The 23526-nt window shown below is 41.6% G+C and overlaps 1 protein-coding gene across 2 annotated transcripts in view; it reads right to left on the reverse strand.

Annotated features, from left to right (window-relative positions):
* Positions 1-23526, reverse strand: part of PRELID3A (PRELI domain containing 3A) — a 111286-nt gene that overhangs the window by 26570 nt on the left and 61190 nt on the right. For both annotated transcript variants that reach the window (XM_073676706.1, XM_073676705.1), the window contains exon 2: positions 6539-6707. In XM_073676706.1, coding sequence (XP_073532807.1) covers positions 6539-6676 — 138 coding nt within the window. In that variant the 5' untranslated portion in view covers positions 6677-6707. The remainder of the gene's footprint in view (positions 1-6538; positions 6708-23526) is intronic.

Below are 23526 nucleotides of genomic sequence, written 5' to 3' on the forward strand. Positions count from 1 at the left end.
AAGTATTAAAGCTGTCAAACAGTCGCAAATCATGCACACGGGAGTGATTCAAACATATCACCGAGTACGCTGAAGATACTCGGTACTCGCCCAAGCATACTCGCCGAAAGGGTTAACCGAACATACTCACTCATCACTAGTAAAGACCCCTCAATAATTGCTAATTTTAGACCAATCTCTTTATTAAATATAGATATTAAACTATTTTCAAAAATCCTGGCTGACAGGTTAGCTCCTTTACTCCCCTCTATAGTCAATAACGATCAAGTAGGCTTTGTCAAAGGATGAGAGGCTAGGGATAAAAGCATTAAGACACTACTCATTATCTCCAAAGCAAGAAGTGGCTCCACTCCATTAGGTCTTCTATCTATAGATGCAGAGAAGGCTTTCGATAGAGTTCACTGGGGGTTTATGGAGAAAGATTTAAGACAGATAGGCTTGGGCCCTTGTTACCTACAGAAAATAATGGCCTTATATAAAAGCCAAATGGCATGGGTAAGAGTAAATAATTCTCTTTCTGCCCCATTTGCAATTAACAATGGAACCAGACAAGGGTGCCCCTTGTCTCTTTTGCTATACGTAGTGATAATGGAGCATTTGGCTAATGCCTTCAGAAATAATAACAATATTCATGGATACAGAGTGGGATCTAAGTCTTATAAAGCAGCTCTGTATGCAGACGATTTGCTTCTTTATATATCTCAACCACAATATAATTTCCAATGATCCTAAAATAATTTGATAGGTTTGGATCAGTCAGTAATTTTAAAGTCAATTACTCTAAATCAGAGGCCTTGAACATATCTCTCCCACAGACTGAAGTCTCACAAGTTATGACTAAATTTCCATTTAAATGGCAGAGAGAATCATTGAAATATTTAGGGGTTCATATTCCCTCGGACCCTAATAAATTATTTGAGCTTAAGCATCAAGCTTTACTGCATAGAACATATGGCGATCTATTGAAATATGGCAAACTGTAGTTATCTTGGTTTGGAAGAAAATGGACATTTTACCTCGTTTCTTGTACATTTTTCAAAAAGTTCCGAACTCTCCACCCCATAGCTTCTTTCGTAAACTAAAGTCTTTCCTCGGTCGGTGGGCAGTGGCGGATACCAGATTGTTTCAGATTTTGGAAAATGGCATGATACCTACTTTTGTATCTTTACAAACAAAATTTCCAAATGTGAAAATGAAGTGGTTTGAATATTTGCAAATGCGATCCTTTCTAGTAGCACACAACCATAATATAAATTAATTCTCAAACTACACCATCTTTGAAAACATGTTCCTTCAGGAAAGCGGACCGACTCACGCTATTTCTGTGATATATGAGGGATTGTTTAGAGAGGAGGGAACGGAGAAACTGGCATTTCAGCAAGCATGGGAGAGGAACTTAGGGGTTAGTTTGTCCCCTCTTGAGTGGGGAAAGGGGTTCATCTTCACACATAAGCTTGCTAATGCTGGGACTGCACAAGAAAAGAACTATAAAATACTTACACGATGGTATCACTACCCATCTAAACTACATGCAATGTTCCCTACAGTTTCGGAAACATGTTGGAGATGTGAAATAGAAGTGGGTTCCATGATTCATATATGGTGGGAGTGTTCTAGAATTAAACCATTTTGGGAGAAGGTATTTGACAATTACCAACGTATCACAGGTAACAGAGTAACAAGGTCTCCTCAAATAATCAGCGGCACGGATGGTAATTCCACGGTTTTGGAAACTTAAAAACCCCCTAATGTACTAGATTGGTACAAGGAAATGGTGAATCTATGTAGAATGGAAGAACTGTCTGCAGAATGTAATGGAACCAATGATACATTTAGAAGGGTTTGCAGCGGATGGATTCTGTTTCAGGACTCACCTGATTTTCATAACCTGTTCTAATAGTTTCAACAGATACATGTGATTGTGCTCAGAATTAGTTACATGGGCATAAGGACCCTCCCCCACTCCCTTTACAATCTGTATTTTCTTCTCTCTTTCTCTCTCTTTCTTTCTACTCTTTATATGGTCTTTTCAGATACAATATAGAAATGACCTCAATATGTGATCCTGTTATTGGAGGTTATTATATGAACACTATGTTGTGTAATTTACTACCATTTGAATTATTCTAGAAAAAAGTGGTCTCATTTGAACTTTGGACATTTTCTATATTTCTATTTTATCATGTTTTCTTCAAAGTCGAATACAATATATTTTTCTTGATTTGCAAAATGCAAAATGAGTAATAATTAATGTTTAATTGATGTTTAATAAAACAGATTGAATAAAAAATCCTCACCACAGCTGTAGATAAATTCACAAAAGGGTCTAATTTCCAAAATCAGGTCACTTGAGGGGGGATTCTGCTCTTCTAGCACTTAGGCTATGCGCACACGTTCAGAATTTGATTGCAGAAATTTCAGCAAAGGTTTCTGCATCTCTTGGCAGCAAAAACACTGTGGCAAAAATGCGCGTTTTACAGCGATTTTGGTGCTTTTTTATGCGTTTTTGTACAGCAGTGAATGCTTTTTGGAGCTAAATAAAGATATTTGAAAAAACAAACGTGGGACATAGCGTCTCCGTTACAGAAATTGACATGCTGCGGGTGAGTTTGGGTACGTGCCCATGATCAGGAAATGCTGCTGGATTGACACTGCATATTTATGCAGCATCAAACTCGCAGCGGCCAGATGTTACAGTAAAGTGGATGGGATTTCTAGAAATCCCATGTCCTCTCTATGTCAGCATCTGAGGCTGCGGATCACCCGTGGACACTGACATGCAGCACGTCTTTCAAGACTGCAGCATGTCAAATTCACTTGCGAGGTCGTTAGTCTCCGCTACAGAAATTTGACCACTAAAATGTACTGAATGTGGTAAATCCACATGGTTCAGTAAACACATGCAGATTTACCTGTGTTCAATAGAATGCAGCGTTTTGGACGCAGCAAAAAATATGCTGCGTTCAAAGCGCTGCTACGTCCGAATCGTGGGTACATAGCCTAAAATTAAAAAAAATGGCGTGGGCTCCCGCGTTATTTTCATAAACAGCAGAGGGAAAGCCAAACACTGGGGGCTGATATTACTAGCTGGGGAAGGGGCCATTAGCCAAAAATGTTCCCTGGCTATTAAGAAAACAGCCCATAGCTGTTTGCTTAGCCTTTAGGCTTAGTGCCCACGATGCAGAAATGAAGCAGAAATTTTCCTGAGCATTTCTGCATCTCCTTGACAGAAAAACGCATGCGGTTTTTACATGCGTTTTTGACGCGTATTTGCCATGCGTTTTTCCAATGCATTGTATAGGCAAATACGAATGCAGAAACACACAAGAAATGGTCATGTCCGTATTTTTTCTGCGAGTAAAATCTGCGCAGAAAAAATCCTGACCATGTGCACACAACTTGCAGAATGTCATAGAAAGTCATGGGATAAGGTATGCAATGCGTTTCTGGAGCGTTTACGCGCTGCAAATACGCACGAAAAAAAGCACCAAAAATGCATCTTGGGCACACAGCCTTACTGACTAGATTACAGGGGGACCCCAGAAAAAAATTGATGTAGGGTCCCCCTATAAAATCTAACCAACAAAGGCTAGGCAGACCTCTGAGTGCTGATATTAATAGCCAGAGAAGGGGCCATGGATCCTGGCCCCCTCTGAGGCTAAGGGTGTTCTCACGCAACACCGGGGTCGTAAGTTGATCATCAGCTGATTGAACTCCAGTGACCTCTGTCCCGGAAGCACAGCACTATACGCTAACAGGAGCAATTGCGCTCCTGTCAGTGTATAGAGTGCTGCCGGGTGATGGGATCGCCGTGGGACAGTCGCGATTACGGCGGATAGGTGAGTATAAGGTGCTTTTTATTTTAATAGCAATTTATTTTTACTTTTTTTTTACACTGTGTGCAGACAACGGCTGAGGAGACTACTTCTCCCCTCAGCGGCGCCTGCTCCCGCTATCATCAGCGGGAGTGGCCGTAGGATTATGGGAGGAACAGTCTCCTGTGAGCAATTCTTTGTGTGTTTTTGCTGCATTTTTGACTTATTCACTTGAATTGAGTCAGTCAAATATAAAGCAAACATTTTTATACCTGCATTTCTGCTGCAAATGTGACTGACTCAAATGAAGTCAATGGGTGAAAAACGGTGCAAAAACGCACAAGGAATTGACATGCTGCAGATTTAAACGCAATGACAATCCTGACAGGAAAATTCCTGATCATGTGCACAGCACTTCAGGATTGTCACTGTATTAGCTGGCACATGGATTTTTTGACCCATTTCCGCGTGGAAAAAACTCTGCGAAAACGCACCAAAAAAGCACTGTGTGCACATAGCCTTAGGGTCTCTGTATATGGAGTCTGCATACTATTCTATGAAAATCTGCGCTCCAGGAGGCAAATATCGCTCTGTCTCTCCTGAGTCTCGCCGTGTGGCTAAGCAGTACTGTACAGCCACATATGGGGTATTTCTACATTCAGCAAAAATTGTGTGACAAATTTTGCTGCCATTTTTACCCATTTCCCAGTGTGAAAATGTAAAATCTGGGGCTAAAACAAAATTTTGATGGTAAAAATGTAATTATTTTTTTCTTCACTGCCCATTGGTATAAAATTCTGTGACCCACCTGTGGTGTCAATATGATCACTGCACCCCTAGATGAATTCATTGAAAGGTGTAGTTTATAAAATGGGGTCTCTTATGGGGGATTCTGCTGTTCTGGCACCTCAGGGGCTCTGCCAATTTGACATGGCACCCTCAAACCTGTCCAGCAAAATCAGAACTCTAATATGGAGCTTCTCCCCTTCTGAGCTTTGCTCTGTGCCTCCAAATATAGTTTTCGATCACATATGGGGTATTGGCGTACTCAGGAGCAATTGCACAACAAATTTTGAGGTCCATTTTCTCCTGCTATCCTCGTGAAAATGAAAAAATTTGGGGTTAAAATAACATTTTTATGGGAAAAATATATTTTTTTTCATTTTCACAGATCAACGTTGTAAAATTATGTGAAGCACCTGTGGGTTCAAGGTGCTCACCACACGTCTAGATAAATTCCTTAAGGGGACATTTCATCAAAGTCTGCGTTTCAAAACGTCACTCCTTCCTTTTTGAACCCTGCCGTGCGCCCAAACAGTAGTTTTCCCCTACATATGGGGTATCTGCGTACTCACAACTTTGGTGGTAAAAATGTAATTATTCTTTCTTCACCTCCCAATCGTGTAAAATTCTGTGAGGCACATGTGGTGCCAACATGCTCACTGCACCCCTAGATGAATTCATTGAGATGTGTAGTTTCTAAAATGGGGTTTCTTATGAGGGATTCTGCTGTTCTGGCACCTTAGGGGCTCTGTCAATGTGACATGGCATGTCAAACCAGCCCTACAAAATCGGAACTCGAGCATGGCGCTTCTTCCCTTCTGAGCTTTGCACTGTGCCTCAAAAGTAGTTTTCGACCACATATGGGGTATTGGCATACTCAGGAGAAATTGCACAAAAATTCTGGGTCCATTTTTTCCTGTTACCCTTGCAAAAATAAGAAAATTTGGGTCTAAAGTAAAATTTTTGTGAATAAAATGTAAATGCTCATTGTTTTCTTCCATATTCCAAAAATTACTGTGAAGCACCCGAAGGGTTAATAAACTTCTTGAGTGTGGTTTTGAGCATCTTGAGGGGTGCAGTTTTTAGAATGGTGTCACTTTTGGGTATTTTCTGTCATAAATGCCCCTCAAAGTCACTTCAAATGTGATGTGGTCCCTAAAAAAATGTTTTTGTAAATTTTGTTGGAAAAATTAGAAGTCATTTTTTTCACAAATAAACGCAAGTCATATCGAAGAAATTTTACCACTATCATGAAGTACAATGTGTCATGAAAAAAAAATATCAGAATCAGTGGGATAAGTTGAAGCGTTCCTGAGTTATTACCTCATAAAGTGACAGTGGTCAGAATTGTAAAAATTGGCCCGGTCATTAACGTGCAACAGCCTTCAGGGGTAAAGGGGTGAAGGTTGCGTTTACAGAAAACACATCCTTCAGCCGTGATTTTCCAAAATCTCGGCAAAAACGGTGTAGTTCTACCATGATTGTAGCAAAAAAGTGAAATACAGCCGCAACATGTGAAGGCATCTTAGTAATGTTTAAGCATAAGGCTGGATACAGACATCAGTGTTTTGTGGCCTAAGTAGGACTGCAATGCACAGACGGGCTGTGGGTTTCCTGACTCGAACACGACAGCATCATGATATATATGGGTGAGTGGAGCAGAGGCCAATCTGAGAACAGACCGCAAAACACAGATGTGTGAATCTGGCCTTATTCCCACAGTTTAACAAGAATAAAGCAATATGCATATGTTGAATATATAGCAATGTATGGAGAATCAGATTTCACAACTTTTGGGCAGTATTAGATTTTTGACCCAATATTTGTGAGGCTAATATAGCATTTGACTTGGATGGATAATGAAAGAATCCGTTAGTATGTGACATGACTTTTTCCCTCTGGTGAGTTTGGTCAAATAATTTCTACCAAATTGTACTTACTGCCTTGACAAGACTCGGCAGACCCCACTCAGTGCTAAGAAGACGATAACTGTGTAACCTTCCTTGATTATCCAGTTTCCGATCAACCACGTCCACACCGACTACACATGGATTCATGGGATTAGGGTACTTCTTCATAGCCGCCTTTATTACTGTGTCCCATGGGTGACTGTAGGTAATAGTATAGAAAATATTAAAATCATAACTATAGCCATCATTTATTACTGTGGAAAGACTCATAACTCTACTAAATTTTACTGGGTGCAAAGAAAAATGACTTCCAAGGACAACTGTGAGTCAGGAATATCATACATGGAGGGCTACAACAATAGTACTGACTACAGACTAATGCACATACAGTTTATACGGTGAACACTAGACACAGATCGGTGGCGACCATTCCCTAACTTGACTAACAAACCACAAATGTGAGTCAATGCAATAGAATTTCAAGGTCTTAATGGAAGTGTTTACCACTCCCTTATCACCGTTTGTTCCCACAGTGTTTCAAGCCCACCAAGATTCCTCAGATGCAGTGCCTAACAGACTGGCACACACGCGCTATACGCTCAGCCATAGAATTGGTGTGAATCGCTTTACAGGACCCGGTCCTGCGGCTGGTGAGCTCTGAGAACAGCCTCCTACTTTCCGGCATCTGCGGCTCTTTTATTGATTAGTCAGTCTGCTGCGGCGTCATTATTGCAGCGTTAGGTACATGATACGTTGTGCCAAGATGGCTAATCAGAAGAAGAGCATATGCGAATAAGGCGGTTATCAGGGCTCCCATTCTGCGGACACAGATTACTGATAAGGCTGAGCCACCGGGTAATGTAAATTAATTTGCACCAACTCTTCTGAGCCATACTGGAAGATGCTAAAGGGGTTATCAAGGACTAAACAATTGATGACCTACCCGCAGGATATAGTAGGTCATCAAAAAGGATGTAACTACAAAAGGTGCAGGGGAGACCAATGCTATTAAAGACTATGTAATAATCAGGGGCATCGTTGCAGCTTTTGCATTGAGGTCCATGAGCTTCAAGTTACGCCACTGGTCATCAATATAAGATTGGTGAGGGTCCAACACCCAACATATTCACTTATAGGCCTCGCTCGCATGAGAGTATAAAATGGCCAAGTGCTATCCGATGTTTTATTGGATAGTACTCGGACCAGTGTTATGCCATGGGGCAGCCTCACATCTGTGATTATTTTCTCATGTCGATTCGACATGAGAAAACAATGGCAGCATGCTGCATTTGGTAGCGAGACTCGGCTCACACGCACCCATACAAGTCTATGGGTGCATGTGAAACATAGGACTGCACTTGGATCATCCCAGTGTAGTCCGATATACGCCGAGACCGGCAATGGAGGAGATGGAGAAATTACTTTCTCCGTCTCCTCCGTACCTGTGCTGCGATTCTCTCATTCAAGAGGACCGTAGCACAGAGCACTGACACTCGGCTCCCGCTCGCAGCAGAGCTGGAGCTGTGGGTCATTAGCATATGGCATCCAATGCTCTCACATCGAATGTCATACGTCAGTATGATTCCAGCCATAAGCTGAAATCTGCTCTAGCATCATCTGGATGCAATGCACAAAGTGATATGAAAGAGAAACATCAGTACTCAGCAGCAGTCACTATATAATGTACGGGACTGCTCTCTGGCCTATACATTGCTTACATGCAGGCGGTTACTTTTTCAGCTGATCAGTGGATGTGCCAAGCATAAGACCCCGGTTGATTTCATATTGATTACCTATACTGTGGATAAGTCAACAACTGTTTAGTCCCAGACAACTGCGTAAGCTAGCCAATGCTGCTACCTAAGAAACAAAGCTCAGACAGTTTCTGTTAAATTGTATTTTTCATATATAAAATCATCTTACAGCCAATGCATCCCAGAGACTGTAGACAGATTAGATTTTATTATGCCAGATCCTTTGTCCATAGCTATCCATTGGCGACATTATTTGAGTTAGTTAAGCCTGGAAGCTGTTGTTACGGTGTATACGCTGGATGATAATGAGAAAAGTTGAAGAAACATAACAATTTTTTTTTTTTCAGTTAATCTGGCACTGCCACTAGAACAAAAACCATTCCTTTCCCATTACATAAGTGCAATGCCATGTGTGATACATAAAAGAAGCTGTGACTTAAACTGCTTGATATTCAGGACACAGCAGCACTCAGCCCAGACAAGACTTATACTGTTCCAAAAGGGTTTATATCCGGGAGGTGACAGGCATGACATAAAAGAGTGAGTAGGCGACAAAGGTTATGTCTTTGTGTATGGAAGCTACGGTAGACAATGGTGACGTCTATGATCCCAAAAGCAACATGACTATTAATTATATAAAACCTTCACCTCCCAGTGAGCTAAGCATAGTGAAAAATACTGAAAAAGGAATACGAGATCATCTAAACCACCACACTATAACCAAGCACATCATTTCATCAGCGTATTTAATCATTTGTAAAAAAAAAAAAAGATGTTTTCCAAGTCCTATAGAAAGGTTTAGGGGGAAAAAATGCCAGGAAAATGTCTTAATCAGAGCATTGCATTTTGAAGAAAATAAAGTCATAAACCAAAACTCTGTATAGTATGTCTATATTTTACCATTCAGTCGTGGCCAAAAGTTTTGAAACTGACAATTTTTTTTTTTTTACAATATTTGCTGCTTCAGTTTTTTACAATGGCAATTTGTGTTAACTCTAGATTATTATGCTGACTGTTCAAATGAATCGTAAAAAAAATTGAAAAGTCATTCCTTAATATGAATATTAGCAAAATCACAAAAACCTCATGTCCACTGAATTTCAATCCTGACATAAAATGCTCTGCATAACATCACTCCAGCGATCTTCTCCTTAGATCAGGAATAAGTGTTAAAGTGGGCAAGGCAGCTGATATCATTCTGTCATGCTGATTGGATTTGTAAAAGCAGATTAGTTGCTTTAAAAAGTAACTGGTGCTTGACATTTTTGTATTCTGTTAACTGTGGATACCTCCAAGGAAACAAGTGAAGTCAACAATGCTTTACATTAAAAGGGTTTTCAGGCAAGAACATTGCTACTTGTAAGATTGCCCATAAATCAATCATATCAGATTATCAAGAACTTCAAAGAGAGAATTCCAATCATGTGAAGAAGGTTTCAGTGTGCCCAAGAAAGTCTAGAAAGTGTCAGGATCAATTCCTAAAGAGGATTCAGTTATGGGATTGGTTCAACACCAGTGCAGAGCTTGCTCATGAATGACAGCAGGCAGGTGTCAATGTATCAGCACTCACAATGAGCCAAAGGCTTTTGGAGGCAGGTCTAGTGTCAAGATGGACAACAAAGGAGCCACTTCTCTCCAAGAAAAACATCAAGAACAGACTGACATTACCCAGGAAGTACAGGTATTGGACTGCAGAGAACTGTGATAAATGTTTGTTTCACTTATGTAAGCCCCTTTCAGACGGTTTGGGACATCTGGAAGAAGATTGTTTGAAGAAGAAAAGGTGAGCGCTACCACGAGTCCTGTGTCATGCCAACAGTAAAGCCTCCTGAGACCATTCATGTGTGGGGTTGTTTTTCATCCAAGGGAGTGGGCTCACTCACAATTTTACCTAAGAACACTGCCATGAATAAAGAATGATATCTAAACATCCTACAAGAGCAACTTCTCCCAACGATCCAGGAGCAATTTGGTGATGAACAATGCTCTTTCCAGCATTATGGAGCACCATGTCACAAGGCAAAAGTGATAACTAAGTGATAGGGTGAACAAAACATTGAAATTTTGGGTCCATGGCCAGGAAACTCCCCAGATCTCAATCCCATTGACAGCCTGTAGTCAATCTTCAAACAATGGAAAAACAAAAACAAAGAAAATTGTGCTAAACTTTAAGCACTGACTAGACAAGAATGGGTCATCATCAGTCAGGATTTGGCCCAGAAGATGATATCCAGCTGCCAGAGCAAATCTTGAAAAATCAGGGACACTGTAAATATGGAGTCTTTGTATAAACTTCATGTCTTTGTCAATAAAGTTTAAAAACGTATGAATTGCTTATATTTTTCTTCAGTAACCATAGAAACATTCGACTAATAGATCTAAAAATACTGAATCAGCAAATTGTGAAAACCAAAATTTGTGTCAGTCACAAAACTAGGCCACAATTGGAGATTTTAATTTAGAAACTGGCCGCAGTGTCTTAGACCATAAAAAAAAATCAAAAAATCCCTGTTTGTGAATCAAGTCATAGATTTTAATGAGGAGCTCAATTTCTGCATCAAAAAAACATGTACAAATGTTGTATTTTTTTTTGTCTTTTATGTGCGTTTTCGCACTAAAAAATACTGCAGGTGTGGTTTTGTATAGAGGATGTGATGTCACAGCGGCAAGAATGGTCGACAGAAAAATTGTATGAAAAAATGCAGCACAAGAACACACAAAGCCACAAATCTGCATAAAATAATGAGTAAAAAAACACAATAATGTGAAATTGAATCGCCTTTTTGTGTTTTTTTGTGCAGCATACATAGAAAATGCATCATTTGCACTGACCCCAATGCTTGTTTGTTGAAGTGCTATCACTTACTTGTCAGTGTAGATATTGCCTGGGTGAAAGTGACTACGAATAGGCAGAAAAATAGAGGATATCCAGTGCATGTGTTTCTTTATAGCACAATACACCTTGACGTAGCTGCCCATATTGGTACAGTATGTGAATGGACCATTTTGCGGATCCCCTTACATATTTGTGAGAGTTACCATATCTCTGTTTTTTACATTCCGCACTATCCAAGTAATGTAGCTAATGTTTATAAACCATAGTGGTGTTACAAAATGATACTGTGCAATATTACAGGCTAACTTACCCCGGTACCTGTCAGTTGTCTGATAATATACCAAATAATTCATATACCTTTCCCTCCCTCTCATTTTTGCATCACTCCATTTCCTCCTTTGTTTTATGTCTATTTACCTACTGTTGTCTTTGTTGAGTGTCTCGGTGTAAGCCTGTCAGGTTTACAGTAGCTCAAACACATGTTTTGAGGAGAGTTTCTTTAGACAGCAACCCATCCTAATGCTTGCTAAGAATGGGTTGCAGCCAGAAAGCCCTTACTTAGACTTTCGCGAACTTAATTGGATCACAGTCCGGGATCCATATCCTCTCCCTCTCATCCCGGACCTCTTTAATCAGATTGTGGGAGACAAATGGTTTTCTAAACTAGACCTCAGGGAGGCATATAATCTCATTCGCATCAAGGAAGGGGACGAGTGGAAGAAAGCCTTCAATACCCCTGAGGGACACTATGAGAACCTCGTAATGCCATTTGGGTTGACAAATGCTCCCACCGTCTTTCAACACTTTATTAATGACAGCTTTAGTCACCTGACAGGCAGGTTTGTTGTGATCAACCTTGATAAGATTTTAATTTATTCACTTAACCTCGAGTCACATCAGTTTAATGTCAGGCAGGTCCTTCAGATACTCAGGGACAATAAATTATTTGTCAAACTGGAGAAATGCATGTTCTCGGTTCATCAGATCCCTTTTCTGGGTTATTTTTTATCGTCCACCGGCTTTCGCATGGATCCGGCGAAAATCCAGGCAGTACTGGATTGGGATTGTCCTGGGGAACGAAAAGCCTTAGAAAAGTTCTTGGGTTTCGCCAACTACTACCGAAAGTTCATCAAAGATTTTTCAGTGGTGGCCAAACCTTTCACGGATATGAGGATCGGACTTTTCCAATTGGTCCAGTCTGGCCCGGAAGGCATTTGATACCTTGAAAAAATGTTTTGCGTCGGCGCCAATCCTTATATAGCCTGACGTCACTCAGCCATTTACTGTTGAAGATGATGCATCTGAAGTAGGGGTGGGGGCTGTGTTGTCGCAGTGTGTGTCTCCTAGTAACTGGCGTCCGTGTGCATATTTTTCTAAGAAATTATCATCTTGTAGACTGAACCCTCGAGGGCAGGGTCCTTTCTCCTCCTGTACCAGTTTGCCGTTGCGTTTTTGTTCAAGATTTTTGTAATTGTTTTTGCTATGTATACCCCCTTTTTAACATGTAAAGCGCCATAGAATATGTTTTGGGGCTGTCGTTGGGCAACACGGACTTTCAACTCCCTCCAAAGGTTTTCCATAGGGTTTAAATCTGGAGATTGGCTAGGCCACTCCAGGACCTTGAAATGCATCTTACAAAGCCACTCCTTCGTTGCCCTGGAGGTGTGCTTGGGAGCATTGTCATGTTGAAAGACTCAGCTACGTTGTATCTTCAATGCCCTTGCTGATGGAAGGATGTTTGCACTCAAAATCTCGCGATACATGGCCCCATTCATTCTTTCATATACACGGATCAGTCGTCCTGGTCCCTTGGCAGAGAAACAGCCCCAAAGCATGATGTTGCCACCCCCATACTTCACAGTAGGTATGGTGTTCTTTGGATGCAACTTAGCATTCTTTCTCCTCCAAACACGACGAGTTGTGTTTCTACCAAACAGTTCTACTTTGGTTTCATCTGACCATATGACATTCTCCCAATACTCTTCTGGATCATCCAAATTCTCTCTAGCAAACTACAGACAGGCCCAGACATGTAATGGCTTAAGCAGGGGGGCACGTCTGGCACTGCAGGATCTGAGTCCCTGGCGGCGTAGTGTGTTACTGATGGTTATCTTGTGTAACGTTGGTCCCAGCTCTCTGCAGGTCATTCACTAGTCCCCCCCCCCCGTGTGGTTTTGGGATTTTTCCTCTCCGTTCTTAAGATCATTTTGACCCCACGGGGTGAGATCTTGTGTGGAGCCCCAAATCAAGAGAGATAATCAGTGGTCTTGTATGTCTTCCATTTTCTAATTATTGCTCCCACAGTTGATTTCTTCACACCAAGCTGCTTGCCTATTGCAGATCCAGTCTTCCCAGCCTGGTGCAGGGCTACAATTTTGTTTCTGGTGTCCTTCGACAGCTCTTTGGTCTTCACCATAGTGGAGTTTGGAGTGTGACTGTTTGAGGTTGCGGACAGGTGTCTTTTATACTGATAACAAGTTCAAACAGGTGCCAATACTACAGGTAATGAGTGGAAGACAGAGGAACTCTTAAAGAAGAAGTTACAGGTCTGTGAGAGCCAGAAATCTTGCTTGTTTGCAGGTGACCAAATACTTATTTTCCACCAAAATTTGAAAAAAATTTCTTTCCAAATCAGACAATGTGATTTTCAGGATTTGTTTTCTCATTTTGTCTCTCATAGTTGAGGTCCACCTATGATGTCAATTACAGGCCTTGTTAAGTGAGAGAACTTGCACAATTGGTGGCTGACTAAATACTTTTTTCCCCCACTATACCGCTACCAATCTTTACGTCCTGGAAGATCCCCTTAATTATCACTTATTGCTGATACCTATAATAACCGTCTAACATATTTTTTTTTTACTTCCTCAGATCTAATTACATCTTTACCGTCATCCAGCAATGACATCTACAGGTAGGATGAATTACATCTTCTCCAACTCTGAGCTCAGGTTCCATTGGGAAACATTTCTATTGGGGACAATCAGTGTCCTTCATCCCGGCTTCCTATAAGACCCTGGTGGTTCCTGGGCTCTGGATCATTTTATCTGATTCATTTATATCAATAATTTCATCCATAATTTAATTTAGTTTTAATATTGGAATTTTCCCCACTGATTCCTATTTCTATATTTGTTTTCACAGTTACATCAATGTCATTGTTGTATCTGATGACGAGGATTATTCTATTGGGAAGGAAACACCATCTCGCAAAAGTAAGAAGTAATTAGCTGAGTTTTCTAGACACAACCTAGATTTATGGTATTTGACACAGTCCATTAATCGATTTTCTGTTCTGTTCTATGTTATTCACAGGACTCTGGACTTGTGACATCGAAGCTGACGATGCCCCTTAACTGTGCGGATCTCCAGAGATATTTATTGACACCGATGGTGACGACTATATAATAACAACACCATCATCTCCTGTCAATGGTCAGTGTCAAAAACTATGGATTATATCACAATCTATAAAAATTACATATATTTCCCCTAAACATAATCTAACAATAGAGAGGTGCACCTTTACCGGAAGTGGTCACAGCCATGGCACTTTAGAGTAAAAGGAATTGTGGCCATGAATCTGGTGCCTCTTCACTCCCTTTCAATCAAGGGCTGCAGATTTTGCTAATCTCTATAAGAATATTATATAAATGCCCTAATGTAAAAATGACCAAAGATGAAAAGATTTTCACTGTTCCTTGTTTTCTTCCAGATACAGAATCATCTGGATACCTGGAGAGATCCACCTCAGAGGAGCAGTAAGTTATAAAAAGCTATGATATACAGGTGCATCTTACTAAATTAGAAAACATCAAAAAGTTAATTTATTTCAGTTCTTCAATACAAAAAGTGAAACTCATATATTATATAGAGTCATTACAAACAGAGTGATCTATTTCAAGTGTTTATTTCTGTTAATGTTGATGATTATGGCTTACAGCCAATGAAAACACAAAAGTCATTATCTCAGTAGATTAAAATAATTAACAAAAAACACCTGCAAAGGCTTCCTAAGATTTTAAAAAAGTCCCTTAGTCTATTTCAGTAGGCTCCACAATCATGGGGAAGACTGCTGACTTGACAGATGTCCAGAAGGCAGTCATTGACACACTCCACAAGGTCCCAGAGTTCCAATTTTCATTTGGAAATCAAGCTCCCAGAGTCTGGAGGAAGAGTGGAGAGGCACACAATCCAAGCTGCTGGAGGTCTAGTGTGAAGTTTCCACAATCAGTGATGGTTTGGGGAGCCATGTCATCTGCTGGTGTAGGTCCACTGTGTTTGATCAAGACCAAAGTCAGCGCAGCCGTCTACTAGGAGATTTTAGAGCACTTCATGCTTCCCTCTGCCGACAAGCTTTTTGGAGATGGAAATTTCATTCTCCAGCAGAACTTGGCACCTGTCCACACTGCCAAAAGTACCAATACCTGGTTTAAAAACAACAGTATCATTGTGCTTGATTGGCCAGCAAACTCACCTGACCTTAACCCCATAGAGAATCTATGGGGTATTGTCAAGAGGAAGATGAGAGACACCAGACCCAACAATGCAGACGAGCTGAAGGCTGCTATCAAAGCAACCTGGGCTTCCATAACACCTCAGCAATGCCACAGGCTGATCGCCTCCATGCCACCCCGCAATGATGCAGTAATTGATGCAAAAGGAGCCCTGACCTAGTATTGAGTGCATTTACTGAACATACATTTCAGTAGGCCAACATTTCGGATTTTAAAAACATTTTTCAAGCTGTTGTTATAAGGTATTCTAATTTACTGAGATAATGACTTTTGTATTTTCATTGGCTGTAGGCCATAATCATCAACATTAACAGAAATAAAGACTTGAAATAGATCACTCTGTGTGTAATGACTCTATATAATATATGAGTTTCACTTTTTGAATTGAAGAACTGAAATAAATTAACTTTTTGATGATATTCTAATTTAGTGAGATGCACCTGTACTATAATCTAAGAAGTGGTGCCCCCTATTGGTGGACATCATCAGCCATCGTCTCAGCTCACAAAATCCAGCACTCTCACATCTCTTTGATTGTTTTACAACCCAATCCATGTCAGGGTTTAGTTAATCCCTCCTCTCTGTCCTGTATAACTCCTGGCACTCAATGAAACCTTACAGCTTCGCTCACATAGCAATGATACTGGATTCTTGCATTGCCATTTTTGGGAGATTTATGTCAGTGCTGATACTTCCACCTGCCCGGACTCATGGCTTATTGCTGGCTGCCCCTATTGTACATGTACCCCTGACCTTCTACCATTGAGGTGACTTGATCCTTAATCGTAAAATCCCTTCCAAATTGTAGAGGAAAGGAATGAATAAGTATGTCCTGTATGTTCTGAGATATAACTTAAGGTTTCATGTGACGCGCCCCCTGGGCCATATTCTTTAGGGGAATACCCGGAGCCGGATCAGATGGGGGTTGTAGTCTCCGAGTGGCTGTGACCCGGTCCGTGCCCAGGGTGTCAAGCTCAGAGTATGTGGCAGTCCTACAGATGTTACAAAGTTCTTTATGTCGACTACGCCACCCGTTGGATTGCGGTCACTACGGCCGCCGCTGCAGCAGGGTCCGCTGAGGCTGATGGTGTTGGTGCAGCTTTAGATAGTATAACCCCCAACGGGAGGGGTATGGCCTCAGGGGGTCAGGAACAGAGGATGGGGGTTGTGGTGGTGCAGCGTAGATGATAATTAAAGACAGAGTCGGGTTGTGCAGTTCAGGGTGTTTACTTACTGCAGATATTCCGGTCACTCCGGCCTTGAGTGACCACCCGAGCCGTGCTGCGTCCACCAGGTCCTGGATTCAGCCAACCCCCAAGCAAGTCCGGAGCGTGTCCCTGAGCCCTCCTTCTTGTCCTTTCTTCTGGCCGTCCCCACCAGGGATCCACCTAGGTCCAGCTCCCTCGGGCCTTCTGTTGGGAGACCCTTGGCCTTGGGTTCCCTGACCCTACACGTGGTTTGCCTTCAGGGTGGATTTAGTGGGTGGCCGTGGCAGATCCTGCCCACGGCCTCCGGTCTCTGGCTGAGGTGTGCTTTAGCCCCCACCAGTTTGGGATCCGGTACCCTATTGCCAACTCTTCACCCTAGGTTTGTATATGGGTTCTCAGAGTTCCTTTTTGTTTCCCCCTCTGGGTCTCTCTTTCTCTCCTCTCTCACTCTCTCTCTTGGGCTGGGGCTGCTCTTCTGCTCTCCTCCTCTGGCTTCTCACAGACTGACTGACTGTGGCTGACTGACCCTGATCTTAGATGGTGCCCACCTTAAATACTCCCTCTATGTGTGAGCTCAGGTGACCAGCACCCAATGAGCTACTATCTTTACCCAGGCTGCTCCCCCTATCTGCCCCTACACTACTGGGATGTACCACCCCCCTCCCACTCCAGCCAGGAACAGACTCGGTCGTACCTGCACATTTCTAAGTGGGAGTACCGTTGGTCTGCTCCTCGGAAATGGGATGTGTGTAGTGCATGCAGCTTACTGAGCTCAGTTCCACACTCCATCCTTACCCGGGAGTGGAATATCACACCTCTGGTTGAGGTGCAATACCCCTGTAGCAGCCGAATCCTCAGGGTGCTACACATGCATGATCTTCTGTTCCTTCCAGTCCTATTTGTAACATCCAGGGCTGCTTCCTAGAGGACATCACATCCCCGGTATCTCCGTATGTGAAGGACTTCCAGAAGACCAAACACGAGTTGGTAACACGGCTGTTCAAGCTCTACAACAGCACCGTGTTTGGGAACGAGGTAAAATATTATAATCCCCCGGGTTGTACATCCTCATCTATATTCTGCTATCTGTAACTCTTCATATAATTGTCTGTGTAATAAATCATCAATAACCTTTACTATACCTCCATGTAAAAGCCCAGTTATACTGGTGCGGAGGAGGTAGCAGTCACCCCGGGACCTGGTGACTAAGGGAGTCTTTAGGTCCAGTAGTCACAAATTATACCTCCCTTTTGTAGTGTCCTAGAAGGGACAGCATTTTCCACTGTTTTTCATTGACTTACAGATATAATGTATTTTATTTCTTCATTCCTCATCTTTAGCTTCCCGAGTCAAGTATACATATAAAGTGGAGTAAAAGACTGAGGGTTGCAGCTGCACACTGCATTAACAACTTTAAGGATGGGGATCTACATTCCACAATTGAACTGTCTGAAAAAGTGTGTGACTCCGCAGGTAAGTTTGATATGACAATCACATGGGAAAAATGTGACATTTTGATAGAAGTAACAGGTTGTTAGGGCCAGGCTGATGTTACTGACACTTTCATTGCTTGCAAACCAGAGAAACACACATATACGTGGCTATAAGTTCTTAACTGGATAGGATCAATGAAAAACCTTCAGGGGCCCCTATTTCCCTAAGTGTGGGGGATCCGGAGGTGAACAGTGGATAAAATACACATGAATAGCAACTGCCAGGCTTGTAACTAGAAATTACTTGGACGATGAATCAGAGTCAGGCTGGGTGATGGAGATCCTTCAGATCCTGTAGTTGGTGAAATCTCTAAAGCTCCAGGGCAAATCTCTCTTGAGATGGCCTAGCAGGTTGGCACTGGTGATGTAAAGTATCTTTATAACTTGTAGTAATTGTATAATTTCTATCTTTAGAGCGCCTTAGAGACACATTAGTGCATGAAATGTGTTTCATGCCGCCTGCTGGCATTTAAATGGTGTACAAGTTGATGGACATGGTCCATTCTGGGTAGGGTACACTGAACAGGTAGCAAGTGTACATCCCGATTACCACCAGTGAGCATCTATCACACTTATGACCTTAAATACACGTACAACTATGTGTGTGTAGGGTGTCAACACAGGTAAGGAAATATTTAATTTTTATATAATTATAAAAAAAATACATTAATGCAACTAATATTAGGATATCAGGAGGTCGCTGAAGACTGAGATCCAATTCCATTCCCTTCCACTAATAACTGATATTCCTGTCCTTTCCTGTCTGCTAATCCCTGCTCTTTTTGTCTCCTTAGGGTCGGCCGTTTCACAAAGATCAGTGAAGAGAAGGCACTTTGCCAAAAATGTTGTGGCAGACTTCTCATGCAAAACACCACCTAAGATGAGGACCACCCATCTCAGGGAGGACCATCCACACCTCACGGAGACCCGTAGTCCAGATATGAGACCTGAATCTGGAAAAATCCACCAAAACCTGCAGAAACGTAATCAGGGCTGTTCTAATAAACAGAAGTGATTTATTGCTTCAATTATCAAATGTAAGTATATATGTTCTGCAAATTGTATAGTTACAGCAAACACAACATTTATACAATAGTCAGTGTCCAGTACATGTCAGGAAACATATCCTACAGAAACAATGTTTTATAAACTCACAACATTAGAAAGGATGGCAGATTAATATTATAATGTTAGACTCACCAGGTGAGGTGGATCCTCCAAGCCCAAGGTCCGGGTGGGCACACGGGCGTCGGTGCACCAGATAGATTGGGCAAATGGGACACGGAAAGTCGCTGGACACGGACAATCAAGGGACTGAAAACTAACTAGAAATTGCTGGGTCAATAGATCAGAAGAGTCAGCCTGGGTGATGGAGTTGTCATATAGTTGGTGAAAACTCCAAAACTCCAGGACAATTGTCTTTTCAGCCTTCCCTATAATATGACCTAGCAGGTTGACACTTATGATATAAAGTATCTTTCCAACTAATATTAATTGTATATTTTCTATCTTTAGAGTTTCTTAGAGACACATTAGCACAGAAATATGCCATGCCGCCTGCTGGCGTTTTGACAGAGTGCAAGATGATGGACATGGTTCACTGTGGATGTCCTACACTCAAAAGGTCACAAGTGTTCATCCAGGCTTCCATCAGTGAGCATGTATCACACAATTGATGACAACTACATGTGAGCAAGGTGTGAAAACAGGTAAAAAGATATTTTATTTTCATATAATTAGAAAGTATATTAATGCAATTTGTACACTGACACCAAGAGATCACTGAAGGCAAGGATCTAATATTCCATTAATAATCCATGCCCTTCCTCTAACAACTGATATTCCTGCATTTTTCTATCTACTAATGTATATTAAGATAGAAACAAAATGAACATAATACCCTACTGTAAGTACATAAGTAAATTCAATAGTGCAAATAAATAACACCAAGTACTTAGTAAACACAGTTTGTGGAAGAAAAAAAAAAGCATAAAAGCCATTTTACCAACATTTACACTGTTCAAAAAAATAAAGGGAACACTCCAATAACACATCCTAGATCTGAATGAATGAAATATTCTCATTGAATACTTTGTTCAGTACAAAGTTGAATGTGCTGACAACAAAATCACACAAAAATCATCAATGGAAATCAAATTTATTAACCAATGGAGGCCTGGATTTGGAGTCACCCCCAAAATTAAAGTGGAAAAACACTACAGGCTGATCCAACTTTGATGTAATGTCCTTAAAACAAGTCAAAATGAGTCTCAGTATTGTGAGTGGCCTCCACATGCCTGTATGACCTCCCTACAATGCCTGGGCATGCTCCTGATGAGGTTGTGGATAGTCTCCTGTGGGATCTCCTCCCAGACCTGGACTAAAGCATCCGCCAACTCCTGGACAGCCTGTGGTGCAACGTGATGTTGGTGGATGGAGCGAGACATGATGTCCCAGATTTGCTCAATTGGATTCAGGTCTGGGGAACGGGCGGGCCAGTCCATAGCTTCAATGCCTTCATCTTGCAGAAACCGCTGACACACTCCAGCCACATGAGGTTTGGCATTGTCCTGCATTAGGAGGAACCCAGGGCCAACCGCACCAGAATATGGTCTCACAAGGGGTCTGAGGATCTCATCTCGGTACCTAATGGCAGTCAGACTCCCTCTGGTGAGCACATGGAGGGCTGTGAAGCCCTCCAAAGAAAGGCCACCCCACACCATTACTGACCCACTGCCAAACCGGTCATGCTGAAGGATGTTGCAGGCAGAAGATCGCTCACCACGGCGTCTCCAGTCTCTGTCACGTCTGTCACATGTGCTCAGTGTGAACCTGCTTTCATCAGTGAAGAGCACAGGGCGACTTTGCCAATCCTGGTCTTCTGTGGTAAATGGCAAGCGTCCTGCACGGTGTTGGGCTGTGAGCTGTGGAGTCTGTTTCTAACCGTTTGTGCAGACACATGCACATTTGTGACCTGCTGGAGGTCATTTTGCAGAGCTCTGGCAGTGTTCCTCCTGTTCCTCCTTGAACAAAGGCGGAGGTAGCGGTCCTGCTGCTGGGTTGTTGCCCTCCTACGGCCCCCTCCTAGTCTCCTGGTGTACTGGCCTGTCTCCTGGTAGCGCCTCCAGCCTCTGGACACTATGCTGACACACAGCAAACCTTCTTGCCACAGCTCGCATTGATGTGCCATCCTAGATGAGCTGCACTACCTGAGCAACTTCTGTGGGTTGTAGAGTCTGTTGCATGATACCACGAGAGTGAATGCACAACCAACATTCAAAAGTGACCAAAACATCAGCCAGAAAGCATTGGTACTGAGATGTGGTCTGTGGTCTCCACCTGCCATCCTTTATTGAGGGTGTCTTGATAATTGCCAATAATTTCCATCTATTGTCTATTCCATTTGCACAACAGCATGTGAAATTGATTGTAAATCAGTGTTGCTTCCTAAGTGGACAGTTTGATTTCACAGAAGTTTAATGTACTTGGAGTTATATTCTGTTGTTTAAGTGTTCCTTTTATTTTTCTGAGCAGCGTAGATAGCTTCCCATTGTTGGGTGTCTATATTCGTGACCCGGTTCCTGCTCAGCCCTTATTCACATTGACACTACTTTGACACATGGTAAGGTTTTAATACTAGAGGTTTGGACCATCCTGATTTGGGTACACAGTGATGCTGGTGGGATGTCTTTTCCACTTTTTTTTATTATCAAAAACTGTGTTTAATAAGTGTCCCACATTATTTATATGCACTGTTATTTTTACTTATAGCAGGGTATTTGTTCATTTTGTTTCTATCTTGGGTTTTGTCTGTTTAATGGCCAGTGTGAACATGCTCCTATATTTTGCATGCATACCAATTTATACTCCAGTTAATTTTTTTCGGTTAATATCTGTTCTGTCTCTCTCCATAGAGAAGTATTGATGATAAGAGAGCATATTGCAGAAAATGGAGAGGTAGACGGCTCATACTAAACACCCAAGATGAGGACCGTTTATCTCATAGTCATCATACTCTATCCACACAGACGCTGAGATAGAACTGTAGTCCAGATATCAGATATTAGACAAGAATCTGGAATAATCCAATAAAACCTGCAGAAACTCAATCCTGGTTGCACTATTAATTGGATGCAATCTATTGATTCCATTACTAAGTGTAAGTATATATCTTTTTTAAGGTAAAGTTGTATAGTAACAGTATGCACAACATTTATACAATCGTCAGTACATGTCAGGAAACAAATTTCCTATAGAAACATTGTTTTATCTACTCACAGCATCAGACTGAATGGCAGATTAAGATTACAGTCAGTATTAAAAGAAATAACAAGTGAGCAAAGGAAATTTTTTCTGTAATAACTTAGTCGACATAGGAGTGCAAACATGATCATATTCATAAAGTTATACGTCCTTACTATATAAAATAAGTTTATTATTGTTTTAACAAGTCATTCCTATTATCCACATTCACAGAATACGACCAAGAATGGACCTCTTCTTCCAAAACTAAAAATCCTACTCACGGCCTGCATGCTATTCTGAAGGCTATGTACATGGTGGACAACGTGACTTCTCCAAGCTGAGACTATGTCTACAACTCCTGCATATCCTAATGGAGAGTTGTCTGCAAGACTCCCCATAAAGCCCGGAAGAGCAACTAATGATACCAACCGTTGGCCTACTGCAGTAGAGGAGGAAGAGTGTGCTGAGAAAATGTTATAAGATAAAAAAAAAATAAAATCAGCAAAAAAACAACCAGTAAACATAAGAAAGTTAACTACAATTATACCTTATACCAAAACCTTTCTAACCATATAAAAATATATTCTACTTCCTCACCCCAATCCCAAATAAATATGTATTCCTGATCTCCTTGTATCCTACTCCTACATCCGGTGGCCATCCTCAGGAACTTCCGATTTCTGAGATGCAGAATCTGCCTGACACTATCTCTCTGGCACTGCCTGCTAAGTGAGAAAAGTAAAAGGAAACCTATTATACAATCTGACAACCAAGTCACGAATAATTACAAAGGGAACTTGTTTTCTTTTTAAATAATACGTTTTTCGGTAAAAAGAAGTTATCACCTATCCAGGCCCTAGGCACCGAAGTTCCAATGACTAGGGCAGCAGGTTGTGGGGATCTGCACCAGGATGCAAGACATCAACACAAATGAACCTCTGAGCGTGCCGGCACTGCCGGGGGCA

The sequence above is a fragment of the Phyllobates terribilis genome, unplaced genomic scaffold (genome assembly GCF_046119375.1).
Source record: "Phyllobates terribilis strain yellow unplaced genomic scaffold, ASM4611937v1 Scaffold_4__5_contigs__length_816908805, whole genome shotgun sequence".
Classification (NCBI taxonomy): domain Eukaryota; kingdom Metazoa; phylum Chordata; class Amphibia; order Anura; family Dendrobatidae; genus Phyllobates; species Phyllobates terribilis.